The following is a 15,785-nucleotide window of genomic DNA, read 5'->3' as shown; positions in this document are numbered from 1 at the left end:
CCCATAATTTCTGGCAAAGGTCATTTCACACTTTCAGGTCAGCCAAGCTATACAGCTACAGGCTTTCTCTAAGATGACCAGCAGAAAGCACCTATACTACATAGCTACGCTGAAACGGACCCTATCAGAAGGATAAAACTGTTTTTCATGTCTTTTGCACTGGCAAGCAAGGGCTCACCAATCACTGAGGGAATTTATGCAAGGAAGATGATCCAAACAATCTAGATATGTTAGAAAGCAGGAGTAGTTGCTGGGACAAAAACCAAGACCACAATGGACAAGTTAGAAGGGAGCTATACTGGCATTAACAACAAATGTGTTCATAAATTACATCTGTATGCTACAACCCGGTCTTCCATGCTCACCTTCAAAAATATCACTGGGCGGATAGCCAGGCTACCAAGGAGACACCGCTCTGACAAAGAGTATTAAAACAGCTGTTCACAAATACATACTCATTTCAGCCCAGCCCCCCCCCCCCCAAAGTGGTGAATACCGCTAATTAATTGCGGCACAACATGTGAATCCAGAAATAGTTCTTGTGGTAAAACGAAATGGTCACTTATGTGTAGGAGTAGTTTTGCAGCTTGAGGAATTTTCTGAAGGTGCCCATTTCTCCATCTATCTCGGGTGTTACAGTGACCTTTCTGGGATTGGGGGGTGGGGGGCTCTTAAATCTGCCCACAGGTACCCCTGAGCACCTTGTCCAAGACGTTCCTCAGTCTAGCTCTAATATGAGCCTCTGTATCTGATGGGGACCAGTCAGAGGACTTTGGGGGATACATGTCTTCTTGATCCAACATATCAGAGACAGCAGGGTTGAAGGGATCCTGTGGGGGTCTGAGATACCTGGACCCTGCATCCAGACACTACAGACTACCCAGAGTTGTTATCCTAGTCTGAACCGTTGAGTCTTCTAGACCCTGTAGAGTTCTGGAAGTCTGCACATCACTGGGGGTAGTCCCTGGCTGATCTTCTAAGAGGGGTTCAATCGCATCACCAAGCACCTCTTCAAAAATGCCTCCCTTAATAGCACAAAGGCATCTATAGGTGTGGATTTGCTCTTCTGTTTTTGCTTTGCATGGTACTTTCTGGGTCTGTTTGGGTTCTGCATGCCTAACAGGCCTAGGGACTTAACCCCCCCCCCACCCCCCCACCCCCCCCCCCCAGCTGAGATTTCAGCCGAAAGGTGTTCTCTGGGGACTCGAGCACTGAGCTTACTGCCTTCTACAAAGAAGAGTTCATAGCCTGTATGAGGCCCTCCTCCATGTGGACACGACCTACTGCTCGCCCACCAGCTCTTCCTGGAGATCGGGCTGCCATCATCCTGCGTCGGTGTTCAGGTTAGTGTAGATTTATTATACTCTCATGGGGTAAATAAAGGAATGTAAAGAACCCTGACAAACGCAGTCCCTTTGAGTTAAAAAAAAGAAAAAGGGTTCACGGCTAATCTACATTACTCTGGATGACCCCAAATAATTGTTGTATTGAAGGCCTAGTGAGGCTTCAGAGCTAATGCTCACAAAACGTACTAGGGCAAGGTTTGTAAGGTGGGAACCGGTGCCTTTGTGATCCTTTACTATACAAAGGCCACCGGGGTTCAGTGAGTTGGAGGAGAAGCTTAGGCCTGGCCGACTCTTGCTCACATAAGAGCGGGTCCATAAGATCCCTACAATAGAGAGACAGTGGCCAGGGCTCTGTTGCGGACTGCCCACAGCACCTTCTACCAGTGCAATGTGTAACGGGGCTGGCTGCAGTGAATCAGAGCTATGCATCTGCACCCCGACACTAGTCTCCCCGAGGTAAGGTGCTTGCGTCACGTGCTGGCTCATGGATGCCGCCACAGCCTCTGTAAATGCTGCTTCTCGCGTCTCGAGCGCTGCAGTTAATAAATGACTTTGCCCAAGCAAATGGCAATAAGTCAATGTCATTACTGCACAACGTAATCAATACATAACAGTATGGCTGTCCTCGAGGAAAAGCAACTCCCTGGCTACAGGGCACTGCTTCTTGAGGCTTGTTGTATTGTTATACCTGAGAAATGATTGGCTGGAGATGTTGGTGTTAGTTTTCTTTCAAGGACCCCTGAGACGTGTACTCCTGATTTAGTGTTTACAAGGGTGTTGAGAGTAAAACTGACTAAAGTTGCGCATAATCCTCGCCTCCAGTCCTGACATTGGATTTTGAAGCTGCCCGGTGGATTGTGGGTACTTCCGTTTCCTCGACATAAGCATTCACACACTGCAGAGAGAGCATTGGTTTACAGTGTGGACACATTTCGTTGCTCTGTTGTGAAGCTCCTGCACCCCCGTGCTAGGGCGCTCTTTGTTGTATTTCCAGAGCTTCGTTTTGCTGCTTCACTGTAGGATAAAAACGCGTTGTTGCAGAGCGTTTCCCTCCGTGTAACTTCCCTTGGACGCCCCCTGCAGTCTGGCGCTATCTTTAGCCTGCTGCGGTCTTCAAGGAAGCCGGCGGGCGGAAAAAGCGTTTGATAAAGTGCTTTCTGGTTCTGTATGGTTCGGGGGGCCACCTGTTAACTGCGGTTGCTGCTTTTCCTTCTGCCCCTGTCACATTAGGCCCTCTCTTATCAAAGTGAGCCTATCACTATGGCATGCCGCACAATTACGTTCACGCTGTTATCTGGCATTCCCGGCGCATTCCTTGTTTCGCTGCTTAATACCTTTTATTCCTGGGCCTCATGCATGGAGTATGCAGTGTATGTGGCGAGGCTTAGGGTTTCTTTCCATGGCATTTCTGCTCAATGGGCCCTCTTGTAACTGGCCTTTGGTTGCTTTAAAGCCAAGCGCGGATGCTGTGTTGACCTTGACGCCAGATAACTGGGCCGACATTATATAGCGATGTTCGAGTCCACGCAGAACGTGATGCTGAAGCCGACCGAGTCCTGGCGCGAGGCCCTCCTGGACAGCAGAGTCATGGAGCTGTTCTTCGCGGTAAGTGCTCTTCCTCAACTTAAGCGCTAATCACAGGCACCTGGTATACTTGTTGTCGTGTGTATCCTAGAGGAGGTGAGTGACGTGTGGTGCGTGCCATGCATGGACGATAGTGTTTAAAATTGCAGAAAAATAAAATAAATCGCCATAACGATTTTAACAGAGCTGACTGGTGTATTTTAGAAATAGTACAATGTTGGCAGTAAATTAATTTATTTTCGTGGGATTGCCAGAAACCTGACAATAATTTGTTTTACTGTCAGATTCAAAGTGCTACACACCTTTTCTGTTGCACCTGTTCTTACATAGTTTATTTTTAAGCGATGCAGTTATGCCTTATGGCATTACATCTATTTCATTTTATAGTACAGTTGTATACGTGTATTGGCATAGTTTGGCATGTCTTCTTCCTGTGAGCAGACCATCCTGATTAGCCAGGGCAGTGCTGAAGCGCGTTGACAGGGTCAGCACACTCGTCTTCTGGCGTTGGGCGCCAGTCTGTGCAGGCTTTTAGAGGCGCTGTGTGTTAGGAACTGCTCCGGGCTGTGCGAGCAGCTTGTACGGTCAGGCAGTGCCCGTCAGCGCTGACGGGGTTCAGTTCCCGCAAGTCTAGACTTAAATCAAATGTTCGTATATTTATATATTTTACGTCTATATTGTTACAGCTAATGTGCTTTTTATTTTCATCGAAAGGAAAACGATTAGCTTCTTTCGAAGTACTGAAAATAGTAGTTGTTAAGTCCTGAGTGGTTTCTTTGCGGTTTATGATCCGTGAAGTGCTTCAAGTTCTTTTTTTTTTAGTACTGTCTGGGATTTAGTTTCTGTTGTAGGTTTTCTTGTCGACACCATTTGTTACATGGCTGCGGTTTCCTTCACGCTCTTAATTGAAATATTTTGTCTGGACATGCTGCGTTATCAGTTCAAGCTTTCGCATTTCAGAGCAGATGTTGTGGGTTTGTGCTATACTTATAGATAAGTTGGTCTCTCGTAGCAAAGTTGCTGGCGTACATTTTTTTCAGATGTTTGCACATCGGTCGAAGTCTCACAAGTTGTTTCCTAACCAGGTATAGTTAATCATGCAGTTTTCTGATGAGGGTGACCGTTTGGTTATCCTCAAACTGCTTTGCGATGCGGTTATTTAAACCGGACACCAGCAAAACGTAACCTGACTGAAATAATCCTCTAGCCCTTAAGCATAGTGTAGCTTGGATTCAGTTTGTTGTATCCATCCCTGCGAATCCTTCTCCAAGTTAACCCTTTGAAATAGGTGTTCTCCTTTTACTTAGCATCATTAACTCGGAAAATGTCTGTCCAAAAGTACCGTTACACTGTTAAAACCGAAGAGTCCGAGATTTTTAAGCTAAGACATAGTATAGTGAAGGCATTTCAAGAAACCCATTGTGATTTGTAAATATAACGTGTGATCAGCATTTTCAGATGGACATTTATATGAGCCTATCAGTGATGGCATTTTCGCCTGATCACATGAGCACGTTGCCTGATAATGTGCGTGTTTCACTGCGAGGGCTGGTGGGTCAGTCCTTTATAGTTTTCCATTTTTTTCTGTTATAGGTTACCTTTCATGTCTTTCCTGTTACTTTTTTTATTTTATTTTGAAGAGTGCTTGGCAGCTCACCACACAGTGATACCTAGCCGCTTGCTTGCCACTTGCTACATTTGCTGTACACTGCATCCCACACGCCTACTGCGTTTAAGAGGGTCAATATTGTGTTTAGAGTGGGTATTGGTTTTAGGGTAGCATGGACATTTTTAGGGTTTAGGGTCGGTATGGGTTTTTGGCTGGCAAGGATATTTTTAGGGTTTAGGGTAGGTATGTTTTTTTTGGTGGCAAGAAGATTTTTAGGGTTTAGAGGTTGTGGGTTAATGGGGTGATATATGCGTGGCAGAAAATTAACAGGTAAGTGTAAATCCTATTATATTCACATACATATATATGCCTATACAACGAAAATGTAAGTATTTTACAGGTAAGTTTAAACCCTTTTTATGTATGTGTGTATGTATATATCAAGGGTTTATACTTACCTGTAAGATACTTATGTTTGTTGTAATGTCATGTGTGGTAAAAATGTTTGTGGTAAAGCCATGCGCGGCAAAGAGCATGTTGTAAAGGCATGCGTGGTAATGGCATGCAAGGATCCGTTATACATCCTTTATAGACCCACCAGGACCGTAGAAGTACAGGGCATGTTATACATAATTCAAAGCTGACTGCGTAAGTTATAAATCGGTAACTACAGAAATTTCCCGATTAGGGGCAAAAAGGTGACACATTATGCACAATACCTTTCCAAGACAGTACCATTTTTACCGATCAGTCTTCGAGGAATGGTATTGTGCATAGTCTGTCATTGCTGTAATGTTCTATGACTGACACATTGCTTCTAAACATGACAGCCATAACAACTTAAAAAAAAAGGGTAGACTGCTCCATATAATTACAGGATGATCCTCTTCTGTCATGTTAGTTTACTTATTTTTAATTGAACGCTTGTGCCTACCACGTTTAGGTGGCATCTTTTTTTTTTGTTTTGTTTCTACTTTTATTTAGTTTTATTTATCTCGCATACGCGTGTTGTTTGTGTGTTTTTTTGAGGTTGTGCAAGTGAATGGAAGAATACGTCAACAGTTGAATGGATGGATTCATGAGTGTAAGGATGAGTGACACTGCATGCATAAGTGATTGAAGAGGCACTTTCAGTTATAAGTCAGACCTGTTGGCATTGTAAATGCCTGTTACATAGATTGTGCTAGTTTGTTGTTTCAATTGCTGCTCATTTATTTTACCTTTCCTCATTCCCTATCTTAGTTTCAATCCTCATTCTCCAGTTCAGTATTAATTGTTTTCTCTGATATACATTTGTCCCCTTTACCTAATTTGTTGTCTTTGCACATTAAACACGTATTTTCCTCCTAATTCTGGTTTGTTTTTTTGGCACCAATGACTCCTATTTGCTGCATGTATGTACTTATAAAAACGTGATAATTCCAACTTTCCTAATGAAAACTGTTAATTGTGGTAAACATTTTTCATAAAGTTCTTAAAAGAATTAAAACATTTCTGGTGAAATTGCAGTCTCCAAGGTGCTGGAGAAACAGTTTTGTCTATGACATATTCACGCTATTAGCATAACTTAAGTCCGGTATTCAGCAGAAATGGGAGGTTTAATGTTACATATATCAATATTTCTTTCCTGCGTACTGCGGAACCAACTGCTGCACTGATGCTGGGTCCCTGTCTGCAGTTTGTCTCTTGCCTAGGTACATTTATTGAGTACTGTTGTGCCAACAACGAAGTTTACATGTTTGCCTGAAGGCAGCTTAAAAATACTTCAAACTAAACTTTCCAGGACCATTGTGTCTCAAAGAACTGGAATTTACATAAAGAAATCTTGGATTGGAGAAAGGTTAAAATATGAATTAGTTTGCCTGGTTTATAAGTCAAGTGTGCTACCAGTCGGAGGAAGGGCGGTAATTTATAAGCAGCTACAGAATTAGTTGGTGGTGTGATCCCAACGAGGATGTGCATCGTGCTTTCTTGGGCTTTAATGTTTACCTCCAGTGCCAAAGCATCCGTATGCTCTTGATGGAACATGTCGACTAACTTTAGCCAGCCGCTGTACCCTAGACATAGTTGGCATAATACAGATGACTGTCATTATTGCTGTTTTTAGAAAGAGCAGCATGGCTGACTGGCTGGCATCTGTCTCACCCTTTAAGAAACAACATGCGGCAGACAGCTCAGCCTTCAAAACGTAGGTAGCACCAAGTTAAATGTTAGTTTTGCCCAGTTAAATCGTGGATTATAAATCAAGCGTATGGAATGGCAACTGTGAGACCGCCAGTGCTGCGGGGAACAGTCAGCCTGGTCCTGTCTGGGATCAAGTGAAGGACTGAGTAAGCCTGCTTGTGTCTATAACGTGGCAGCTGCCCTCGGTGGCACTCTCTCAGATCTATTTTCTAGCTGTTGACATCAGTTCTTCGTAACAGGTACATCGCAAGATCAGAGAAGATTCCGACATGGCCCAAGATTCGCTGCAGTGTCTAGCTCAACTGGCCTCTCTTCATGGAATGATCTTCCCAGACGAGCGGTCACAAATCGACTACCTGGCACACTTCATCGAAGGGCTACTCAACATGATAAACGGGTACGTTGAGAGCAACTTAACCCTGTACTCGTGGAGTTAAAATTTGCATCAATGATTTATAATTTCCAAACATGCATGCATGTCCTTTGAAACAATTTCTGTTTCGACCAAGCACAAGCTACCTTTGTTTCTCTCTCTTCAGGATAGAAATCGAGGACTCTGAAGCTCTGGGGATATCCAATATTATGAGCAACCTCATTACTGTGTTTCCGCGCAATATTCTGACTGCCATTCCCAGTGAGTTGTTTTCTTCATTCGTTAACTGCCTCACCCACTTGACCTGCTCGTTTGGGAAAAGCGCTGCTTTAGAAGAAGTGGTGAGTACCCACCTTAAGCTGACTTCTGCACGGTTTTGGTGTCTGGTTGGGAATGCACTCTGCTGTTTATTTATTAGTCATCTAAATATGAAAAAAAGTACCTTGCTATCAAATGCTCTATGATTGCTTTACATATCCTCCAAGGTTTGAGGGGGGCTCTGCAAGGTGGCTCACTTATGGAAAGTGTGTCCAACGGCCTACCTTTTTTATAGATGTGTATATTAATATACGCCTGATTGTAATTTCACTTTCTCTTTGGAGAAACTACTGTACGTTGTTCAGTGTATGTTTGCGGCATAACATTAAATTAAATGTTCTGCAAAGTTCAGACAATAGAACGGGCAGATGTAAGTGATAGCATAATTCCACAAGTATTATATAGGGATCCCACTCTGAGTTGATGTGCAAGTTTACCTCACCTGGTTGAGACTGCTTTTCTTGAGGATGGACAGGCAAAATGCTAGGAATATACACAGGTAACCTGTAAGGGAACAGCTGACTCTCCTACCTGTAACAATATAGAGTGGTCTAAATAAAAGTGCTCCGCAACATTGCCCTATCAGCTTTGCATTAGATTTAAACCAACAGCTGTTTATTACTATTTTTGCCTTGAAAGCAACTGGGTTAGACAAATGCAAATATATAACATTTTAAACAAAACACTGTGATCCAGCACTCCACATGGTCAGTTCAAGATACAATAATATACGATGAAATGTCAATCCATTCAGCAGGTCTGGTTTCAAGTTTTCTTTATTGAATTCTTCTTTTAAAAAAACAGCGTAGCCAACGCGTTTCGTCCCAATCTACTAACATTATACGGCAATATATTAACTTGGTTGATTAAAGGGAGCTTTGGCTACAGACCTTAGTTCTGAAGAGGAACGAGACTAAGCTCCTTTATTTCTCAAATCTGCCCTGAAGAACTCCTTAGGGGCGAAACGCGTTAGCTACGCTGTTTTTTTAAAAGAAGAATCCAATAAAGAACTTGAAACCAGACCTGCTGAATGGATTGACATATTTCATCGTATATTATTGTATCTTGAAATGACCATGTGGAGTGCTGGATCACAGTATTTTGTTTGATTTGTAGGATCTTTGATCCTAGGGAGGTTTAGGGGTGTTGAACCTCAGATCCTTGGCACCCAAAAAAGCTATACTAATTTTGACCTGACTGAATGATAGGTGCAATCATTTTTTGCCTCATACCTCGTTTCTTTTGTATATTATAAAATATATACATTGTGTTATGCGGGCCTTATGTCGCATTAATAGTATGAAACCCGCTGCATTAAACAGTGCATGATAAATGCATCCGTCCAAATCTGCAGTACCAGTGGCTCGATACATAATAATAAGAATTCGCTTAAACCAGCTTATGGACAATTCTGTGCTTGCAAATAAAACACTGGGCAGTTAGATTCATCTTTTATTCCTCTTGGGTAGATGGCACATCCTTCTAGTAAATGAAATGTCCTTACCTATAGGGTTGCAGGCTTGGAGGCATTGGGCCAAGAAACTGTTCAAAGACTTAACTTAGACAAGCTTCCATGAACATTTAATAAAGTACTTGTTTCCCCCCCTTTTCCTGACTTCTGTCTGGGCTGTTCCTAGAAACCACACAGTGCCTGTCCTAAAAATCCCCCTCCCACTAAAGCAAAACACTGAAGCTGGCTTAGAAATGTGTCTGGGCTGGTACATGCTATCTCAACTTTGCTAACCTCCCTGTGTGTTTGAAAGCAAACCTCATAGAAATCAGTTGATGAGTATAATGTAGTGCATTTCATGGTTGTGCTTTGTCTGATAAGTTACATTCTGAACTTAACCCTACTGTACCCAGCCCCCTATTTATCTCCATTTGTACTAGTGTCTTATGCTTAGCTTTACAGATTCTATACATATATTAATGTTTTAAATTAACTCTTGGTAGCTAGGTTGAATGGGAAGCAAATGTTTGTATTTATTTGGATATGTCGCCACTAAAATTCCTCAGTGTATTTGAGTTTCTTCACTTTTTAAAATAATGTAGAGCTTCCAAAAATGGTCTCAGCGTTCAAATTATTAAAAATGTTTGTCTCAAGTTTAACTTACTGATTATATCCCAAATAGTGTCTGCTCAGTAATGTTTCTTGGATTTTTAAAGTGACCTAAAAAGCATTGGCTGCTGCATCAATGAGAACCAGTGCCCCAGAGGTGCTGACTTGGGTAGTTACTAAAGTTGCCATGACAGATGGCTAAGTTGTCATGACATATGGCTAAATGGTCATTAAACATTGTATTTGAATTATTTCTTTAATCTATTATTTACACCTTTTATCACTTGCCCCCTGCAATGCAGAAGGCACAAGAAAATCAGAAGCAGAGACCAGCACTAGCCAATGTTGAGCTATCCTCTCTGGATACACAACCTCAGCAGTCCTCTTGAGAGGCTACCTCAAGAGAATAATGGCATCAGCTACCCAGTATGCCAACCCTTGCCATAGTGGCTTGAGACATGGAAAATCTTTCTCCCAACCTACTGTTTCAAAACTCTTTGATACCAAGCAACAGACATCGAAGGACAGTCCAGTCTGTCTGAGTATAGCTCAGACCTGTTGTGGTTTCCCTGAAAGAGAAAGTAGCATAAACATGGAGGCCAGGTGTTTGGAGACACATGCCAATTAAATGTACCATTCAGGAGATCTCTCACTGAGGCAATTGAATGCCTGTGCCATCAGGCCTCCATCTCGAATTTGATGGTAAACCTCTTTGCTCCTCGTCTATGCACAGGAAATGTTCAGGTTTATGTTTAACCTGGGCAAATAAGCTGTGGGACAGAAGTCTCTGATATTCTGGGGCCTCATCAACACTCCTACCAGGACCAATTATTCCAGTCTGACCTTGCATTGCCAGTTGTGAATGATGACCCTGGATCTGAAACCACAGGCACAACTGGGTAGCACTTGTTTGATTGAGAAGGTCATCCAGCAGTATAAGACAGACACTGCCACAATCACCTTGTAGCTGACAAAGTTCCTTAAGTCTTTGAAGGCTTGAGTGTTCTTCCAAAGCAAGGCCTTAGATTTACTCTCCTACTCCTGAGATTATACGTTTAAAAAAAAAAAATTGTTTTTATTGAAGTTTCAAATACAAAACATAAAAGTAAAGACAAAAATCAATACATATCTGAAAAGAATAGACAAGACAATAAACTGAGGTAATAGTCAAAGCTTTTCATGGAGAAGAAGTCTGCATACTGATCTCAACAGGCCAAGAAAGGCCTCCTGATTTCCTCAGGAAACAATCGCACCCTCGTCTGCACTTTCTCACAAGTCATACTCCACTCATGTGGGAAGGGAGACTTTCTGCTAGCACTACTGTACCAAAATATCACCACGATGCATGGTTCCTCTCAATAGTGAAGAAAGTCTCTTCTGTGCACCTTCCATAGCCATCATCAGAGCTACATCCATTCATTCTGGTGTTCCAAGTCACATAGGTAGGTGGAGATGCTCCTAATTGCAGGAACAACTGAATATGGGTGTGTCCTGAAACTCTGGACACTATACAATCTTCAGTTCTAGGTAAGCTTCTGAAGTCCTCCTTGGCACCCTCCCAGATAATTTGTCTCATTGGGGCCAGTCAAGACTGTGTGCCAACAGCTTACCCTTGTACTTGGAGTGTAACACCCTTCTGCCAAAGAGTGGATCATTTCATGACCAACTGTTTTGTTACAAGCTAGAGGTCTATAGGCTGTTGGAACTGCAGGCTTCCTGCTTGGGTGGTCCCCCCGAAGCTAAGCCCCAACTGCATGCTTAGCTACTTCACATAATGAAACTTTGAAACCAGTTTTCTACACAATCAGACAGAGCTTACCTCAGTCCAGCCATCCTTCACTCAGATCAATTGGGCACATACTGTCAAACCATTGGTTGTATATTCCTTCTGCCTGGCCTGTCTGCGGCACCCTGTAAACACCGAGTCCTCATCCTATCAGTCGTATGGCCACATTGTTGTGGGTGTGGCTTGCTTCCTCACTTTAGTGCCTTTTGAGAATGGCAGATTAATTTACACGAATGTAGTATAGCAGTATAACATCTTCCTAGGGATTGAAAGCCTTCCTACAAATGGTTAGATATAGAGTAGTAGTCCTCTCAGCACAGATTCTGGGAGAATGCTCCGTGCAATACTGGGTGCTCCTGCTAGTCTCCGATGTTGCAGGGCTCAACAAAACTTGAGCATGTGTCTTCACTCATGGCGCAAGTGGGAAATTGTCTCCCGCAAATGGGAAATTCTCCTCTAAGTCTACTACCTCCTCTTTGAGGCCTAGGGTCCTCCAATCGCTTTGTCTCCTGAATGGGCAAGCATCATGGAACCCTTGGGGATGACATGATAATGAGCTCAACAACGCCATTTATTAATGGCTTTGCAGCAGCTCTTGGAGAGCATTGGCTTTTCAATATTTAGGTCTCTCTTCTGAATACTTGATCCTGAGACAAACTAGAAAATGATATACCAAAACTTTTTATATAAACAAATGCCTTTGTGTGCCATGTAGCACTTACCTCACAACCTTAGGATCCTTTCAAAAAAGCCCTGGAAGAAGACTTAGCAGACTGGTCAGAAATGTTATGTGTTTGCAGGTGTGGGGGATTGTCAAGCATATTTTGCTCAGAACTGTATAGGGGCAAATTGTAAAGTATAAAATCCGGAGTTCAAATGTTCTCCCTTACCTGTGTATTGCCGAGTCCCTTCCACCCAACTGAGAATACACTGGCAGAGATATGGCGACGTTAAAAAGGGGTTGAGGCTGGTAATAGACGTTTACCTTATCTGTCGGTGTGGTGTGTAGGGCTGTTAGATATTGCAGCCTGTTGGATGCCACGGGTGTCATGAGCAAGATGAAAGTAATATTTCAATGTGTATGTACTGAAATAAAGGCAAGGGCTGTCCTGTATTTGCTGAATGGTAAAGCATGAAATATCATGGAATATATAGCAAACGGATCATAGGGCAATGAGTAACCTGCGCGCACCAAATGCATCTTGTTCAGAGTGGTCATTGTATTTGCTTACATTAATGTGGGTGTCACCCGTTGTACCATGTTCCATTAAGTATGAAAACCTTATAGTGAGCGGTAATGCCAGTCATTGTAGTTTGTCAGGGGGGGAAATATGTTGTGTATATATAATAAATTGATCCTCTCATCGTTCTACATATACGTCTATGGAACTACATTTTCTGTAAACACATATAGTTGCCAATCGGGTTTCATTTCTTCATTTGTGACAGACAATCACAGTATTTTGTCATTAAGTCCGGATTCATCTTTGTGTAGTCTGTGTATCCAACATTGTTTCTTAAAGAAGTAGACACTTCTCTTTGGGGTGGCCATTGAAGTCTAGTTTATCTATTGCTATCTACTTCAGTTCATCTTCTGTATGGCCTTGTATTAAACAATTAGTAAATTTTGATGATAATCGTTTGCACATGATCTTCCTTCTGTGCTCACTGGTTCTAGTGCAAACCTTCCTAGTTGCCTTTCCTATTTATTGCTGGAGGCACGGGCTGGTAATCCAGTAAATCACCCCTTCACTGCTGCAATTTGTCAGACTATAATTCCTGCAGTGACTTCCATTTTGAGATCAATTTGTGGCAGTGTTCAGTGTATTGACAAACAATACAGGAGCCGCTCGGATAGTGACCTTCACGTCTTGCTAAACCCCATAGCAGGGTCCACATTTCTTAGGCCATGTATGAACCAAGATATGGTTCAAGTTTTGTCTGAGCCACACACTTGTATTAATCTCACTGAAGACATCATTGGAATTACGTAGTTTGACAAATGGAAGATAGTAACCTGTATTCGGTTGTCTCCGTTTTACTTTTCATGGTTCTTTGAAACTGAAGTGAAAGGCGTGGAAAGAATTGTAATAAGTGAATAGCAGAGTCCATGTGGCGGTGAATCAGTGAATACCGTAAATCATCCCATCTCATCCCCCTGCCCGCCTTCACCTTTTTTGTGAGCAGTCATTCAGTTGGTTTTAAGCAGAATGTTGCACGGTTGTTAATTAAAGGGATCTTGTCTGTGGGAGCCTTTTGTAACTCCAGTTCTCTGTTTTTTACATTCGATCATTCGGTATGCTAAAATGTTAGTTGATTTGGTGAAAGCTAGTCCGATTAGAATGTTTCACATTCAACAATGCTGAATGCTGCTACCCGAATTTAGCGGAGGCACTTGTCAGTAATCAAGTGTTCAACTATGCCTTTCCACACTGAGTTTAAATATTTCCTCGCTTTCTGCAATTCTTACGTAATGGTCCAATACCTCTTGGTTTACTGTAACAGGCTGTTTTTCCTTGGCAGACAATCAACTTTGCCTCACGGTCAGAATTCCTAGATTTCACCACCGATTACTATATTGCACACATCTTGTTTTCTGCTTAAGGTGGTGTCAGGTTCTTTCTTCACACCATTTAAAAGATTGGCTCATTTTCTTCCCTAGATTAAATGATATTGTTGCTTAAAATTAAGCTCAGCGGGAGGAGGGATTTGAAAGCGCTGTTGTATTATGAATTGACAGAGAATTCTTTCCTCAAGGAAAGCTGGTTCTTTCTGTTATGAATAGATTGCCATAATTTTTTGGTTTAAATGTGTTACTTTTAGGAATTAGAATATACATGTCCGAGCCTGTTATTCTCTTCATTCTATGTTTGCTAATTCTTTGTGCCTGTGGCCTGCTCATGTCCTACAGTAAATTGTCAATTGTTTGTTTTATCAGTAACTGAGAAGGATAGCATTCCAGGACGGTGCTTCAGATAATTGCCAGTATGCAGGGTGGTGGCCTGCTATAAACTCCACCTGTTCTTTAAGCCGGGTTTTTATTGGACTTAAGTTTAGTTATATAGTTGCGTCATTGACTTCTTAATAATTTGGCTGACCATCTTTTTTTCAATTGGGTATTTTTTTTAAATTCTCTTTTTAAAAGGCAGCTGTAAAGAGTGGGCATTTAAGGGAGAGCAAGTTATTTTCCAACTGATTTTAGTTCTTTCATGAAATGTTCTCGCAAGCAATCCACGCACCCGCCAACCATAATCTTTACATTTACACTGGCCAGCACATCTTGGTTGAAAAGCTTCTGATAGGTAACCTCCAGTCTATAGTAGCATAGGACATGGTGAGATGTTTTCTTGTTGACTTTGAAAAAGAGGCCCTAAGGGCCTCCACCAGGCAGGTATAATTTGCATTAATCCATAAAAAGATTCGTTTATGTATGATCTGTTTTTTAAGACTAGACAGTATCCACATAGCTTCCAAATAGTAGTTTCTCCAAGTACTACCTACTCCACCTTGCTGTGTTGGCTGTGGGGATCCTTCTAAGCAAGTATGTTTGATGGCAGCATATTCTTGGATAGTTAATAGTTTACTGCACTTTCTACAAAATGATTTGTTAATTACATGTCAAAGGTTTAAATCTCAAGTAGTACCTGCTACTTGAACGTCTAAAAAAATCATCCAAAATAAAAATAAATTGCAATATTAACCTGGAACAGTGGTTCAGTGTTTGGTGTTTTATAGTACAAACCAGAGTAAAGTTCAGCAGGAGGAATGTTGAATGAAATATTTATTGATGAAGCACATGAACAGAAAATGAGGTAGTTGCTGCTACAGTGCTCAAGGAAAGAGACAACAACCAATAGGAAGGGAGCAAGCAACATGGCGAGTGATGATGAATTGGGGGAGGGGGTTGCACGAGGGTGTTTGGATCTCCACCAAAAGAAGAAAATTGCTCAGGTGAGGGTTGGTTGGTACTGGTCAGTGACAGCAATTTACCATGTCAAACTTTCAAAAATCAATGTTTTAACTTGCATAAGTCCGTGAAGACAGCTCAACTTTTCATTTTTCTCAGATTGAAAAGCCCAAAACAATCCATTTGGGTTCAATGCCTGTGATCAGTGTCCATGGGTTGTGTGCTATTTCTACATGCTAACAGATTAATAGGGAGAGCTGAGCTATACAAATATTTAGCACATAAGTCATGCAAAATTAAAAAATGTGATAGTCTCTTCTAAAGTGGATTTCTTTAACCTGCAGAAGCGTTTCAGCTTAGTACATCGTATTGTATCACTGCATTGAGGGGTGTTAATTAAAACTGATAGTTTTAAAACATGAACTTAAAAACATTCATGCCCCACTCCCTGACAACTGTGTCCTTCACAATGCCTACTGGAGTAAAAGTGCAAAATAGTTGCAAAATGGAACGCCACAGTACATGCCACACAGCGACCCTATGTTGGACGTCAGCACACTTGATTTCTCAATTAGTTTGCATACTGAATTCATTAACCCAGGTTTGAAAGTAGACCCTT

General features: G+C 41.9%; 1 protein-coding gene across 2 annotated transcripts in view; it reads left to right on the top strand.

Annotated features, from left to right (window-relative positions):
* Window positions 1-15,785, top strand: part of XPO4 (exportin 4) — a 495,809-nt gene that overhangs the window by 305,449 nt on the left and 174,575 nt on the right. For both annotated transcript variants that reach the window (XM_085621575.1, XM_085621576.1), the window contains 3 exons: window positions 2,839-2,951; window positions 6,963-7,120; window positions 7,263-7,437. In XM_085621575.1, coding sequence (XP_085477701.1) covers window positions 2,839-2,951; window positions 6,963-7,120; window positions 7,263-7,437 — 446 coding nt within the window. The remainder of the gene's footprint in view (window positions 1-2,838; window positions 2,952-6,962; window positions 7,121-7,262; window positions 7,438-15,785) is intronic.

Source organism: Triturus cristatus, chromosome 8, assembly GCF_964204655.1.
Source record: "Triturus cristatus chromosome 8, aTriCri1.1, whole genome shotgun sequence".
NCBI classification, from domain to species: Eukaryota; Metazoa; Chordata; class Amphibia; order Caudata; family Salamandridae; genus Triturus; species Triturus cristatus.
This window is presented reverse-complemented; position numbering and strand designations above follow the sequence as displayed.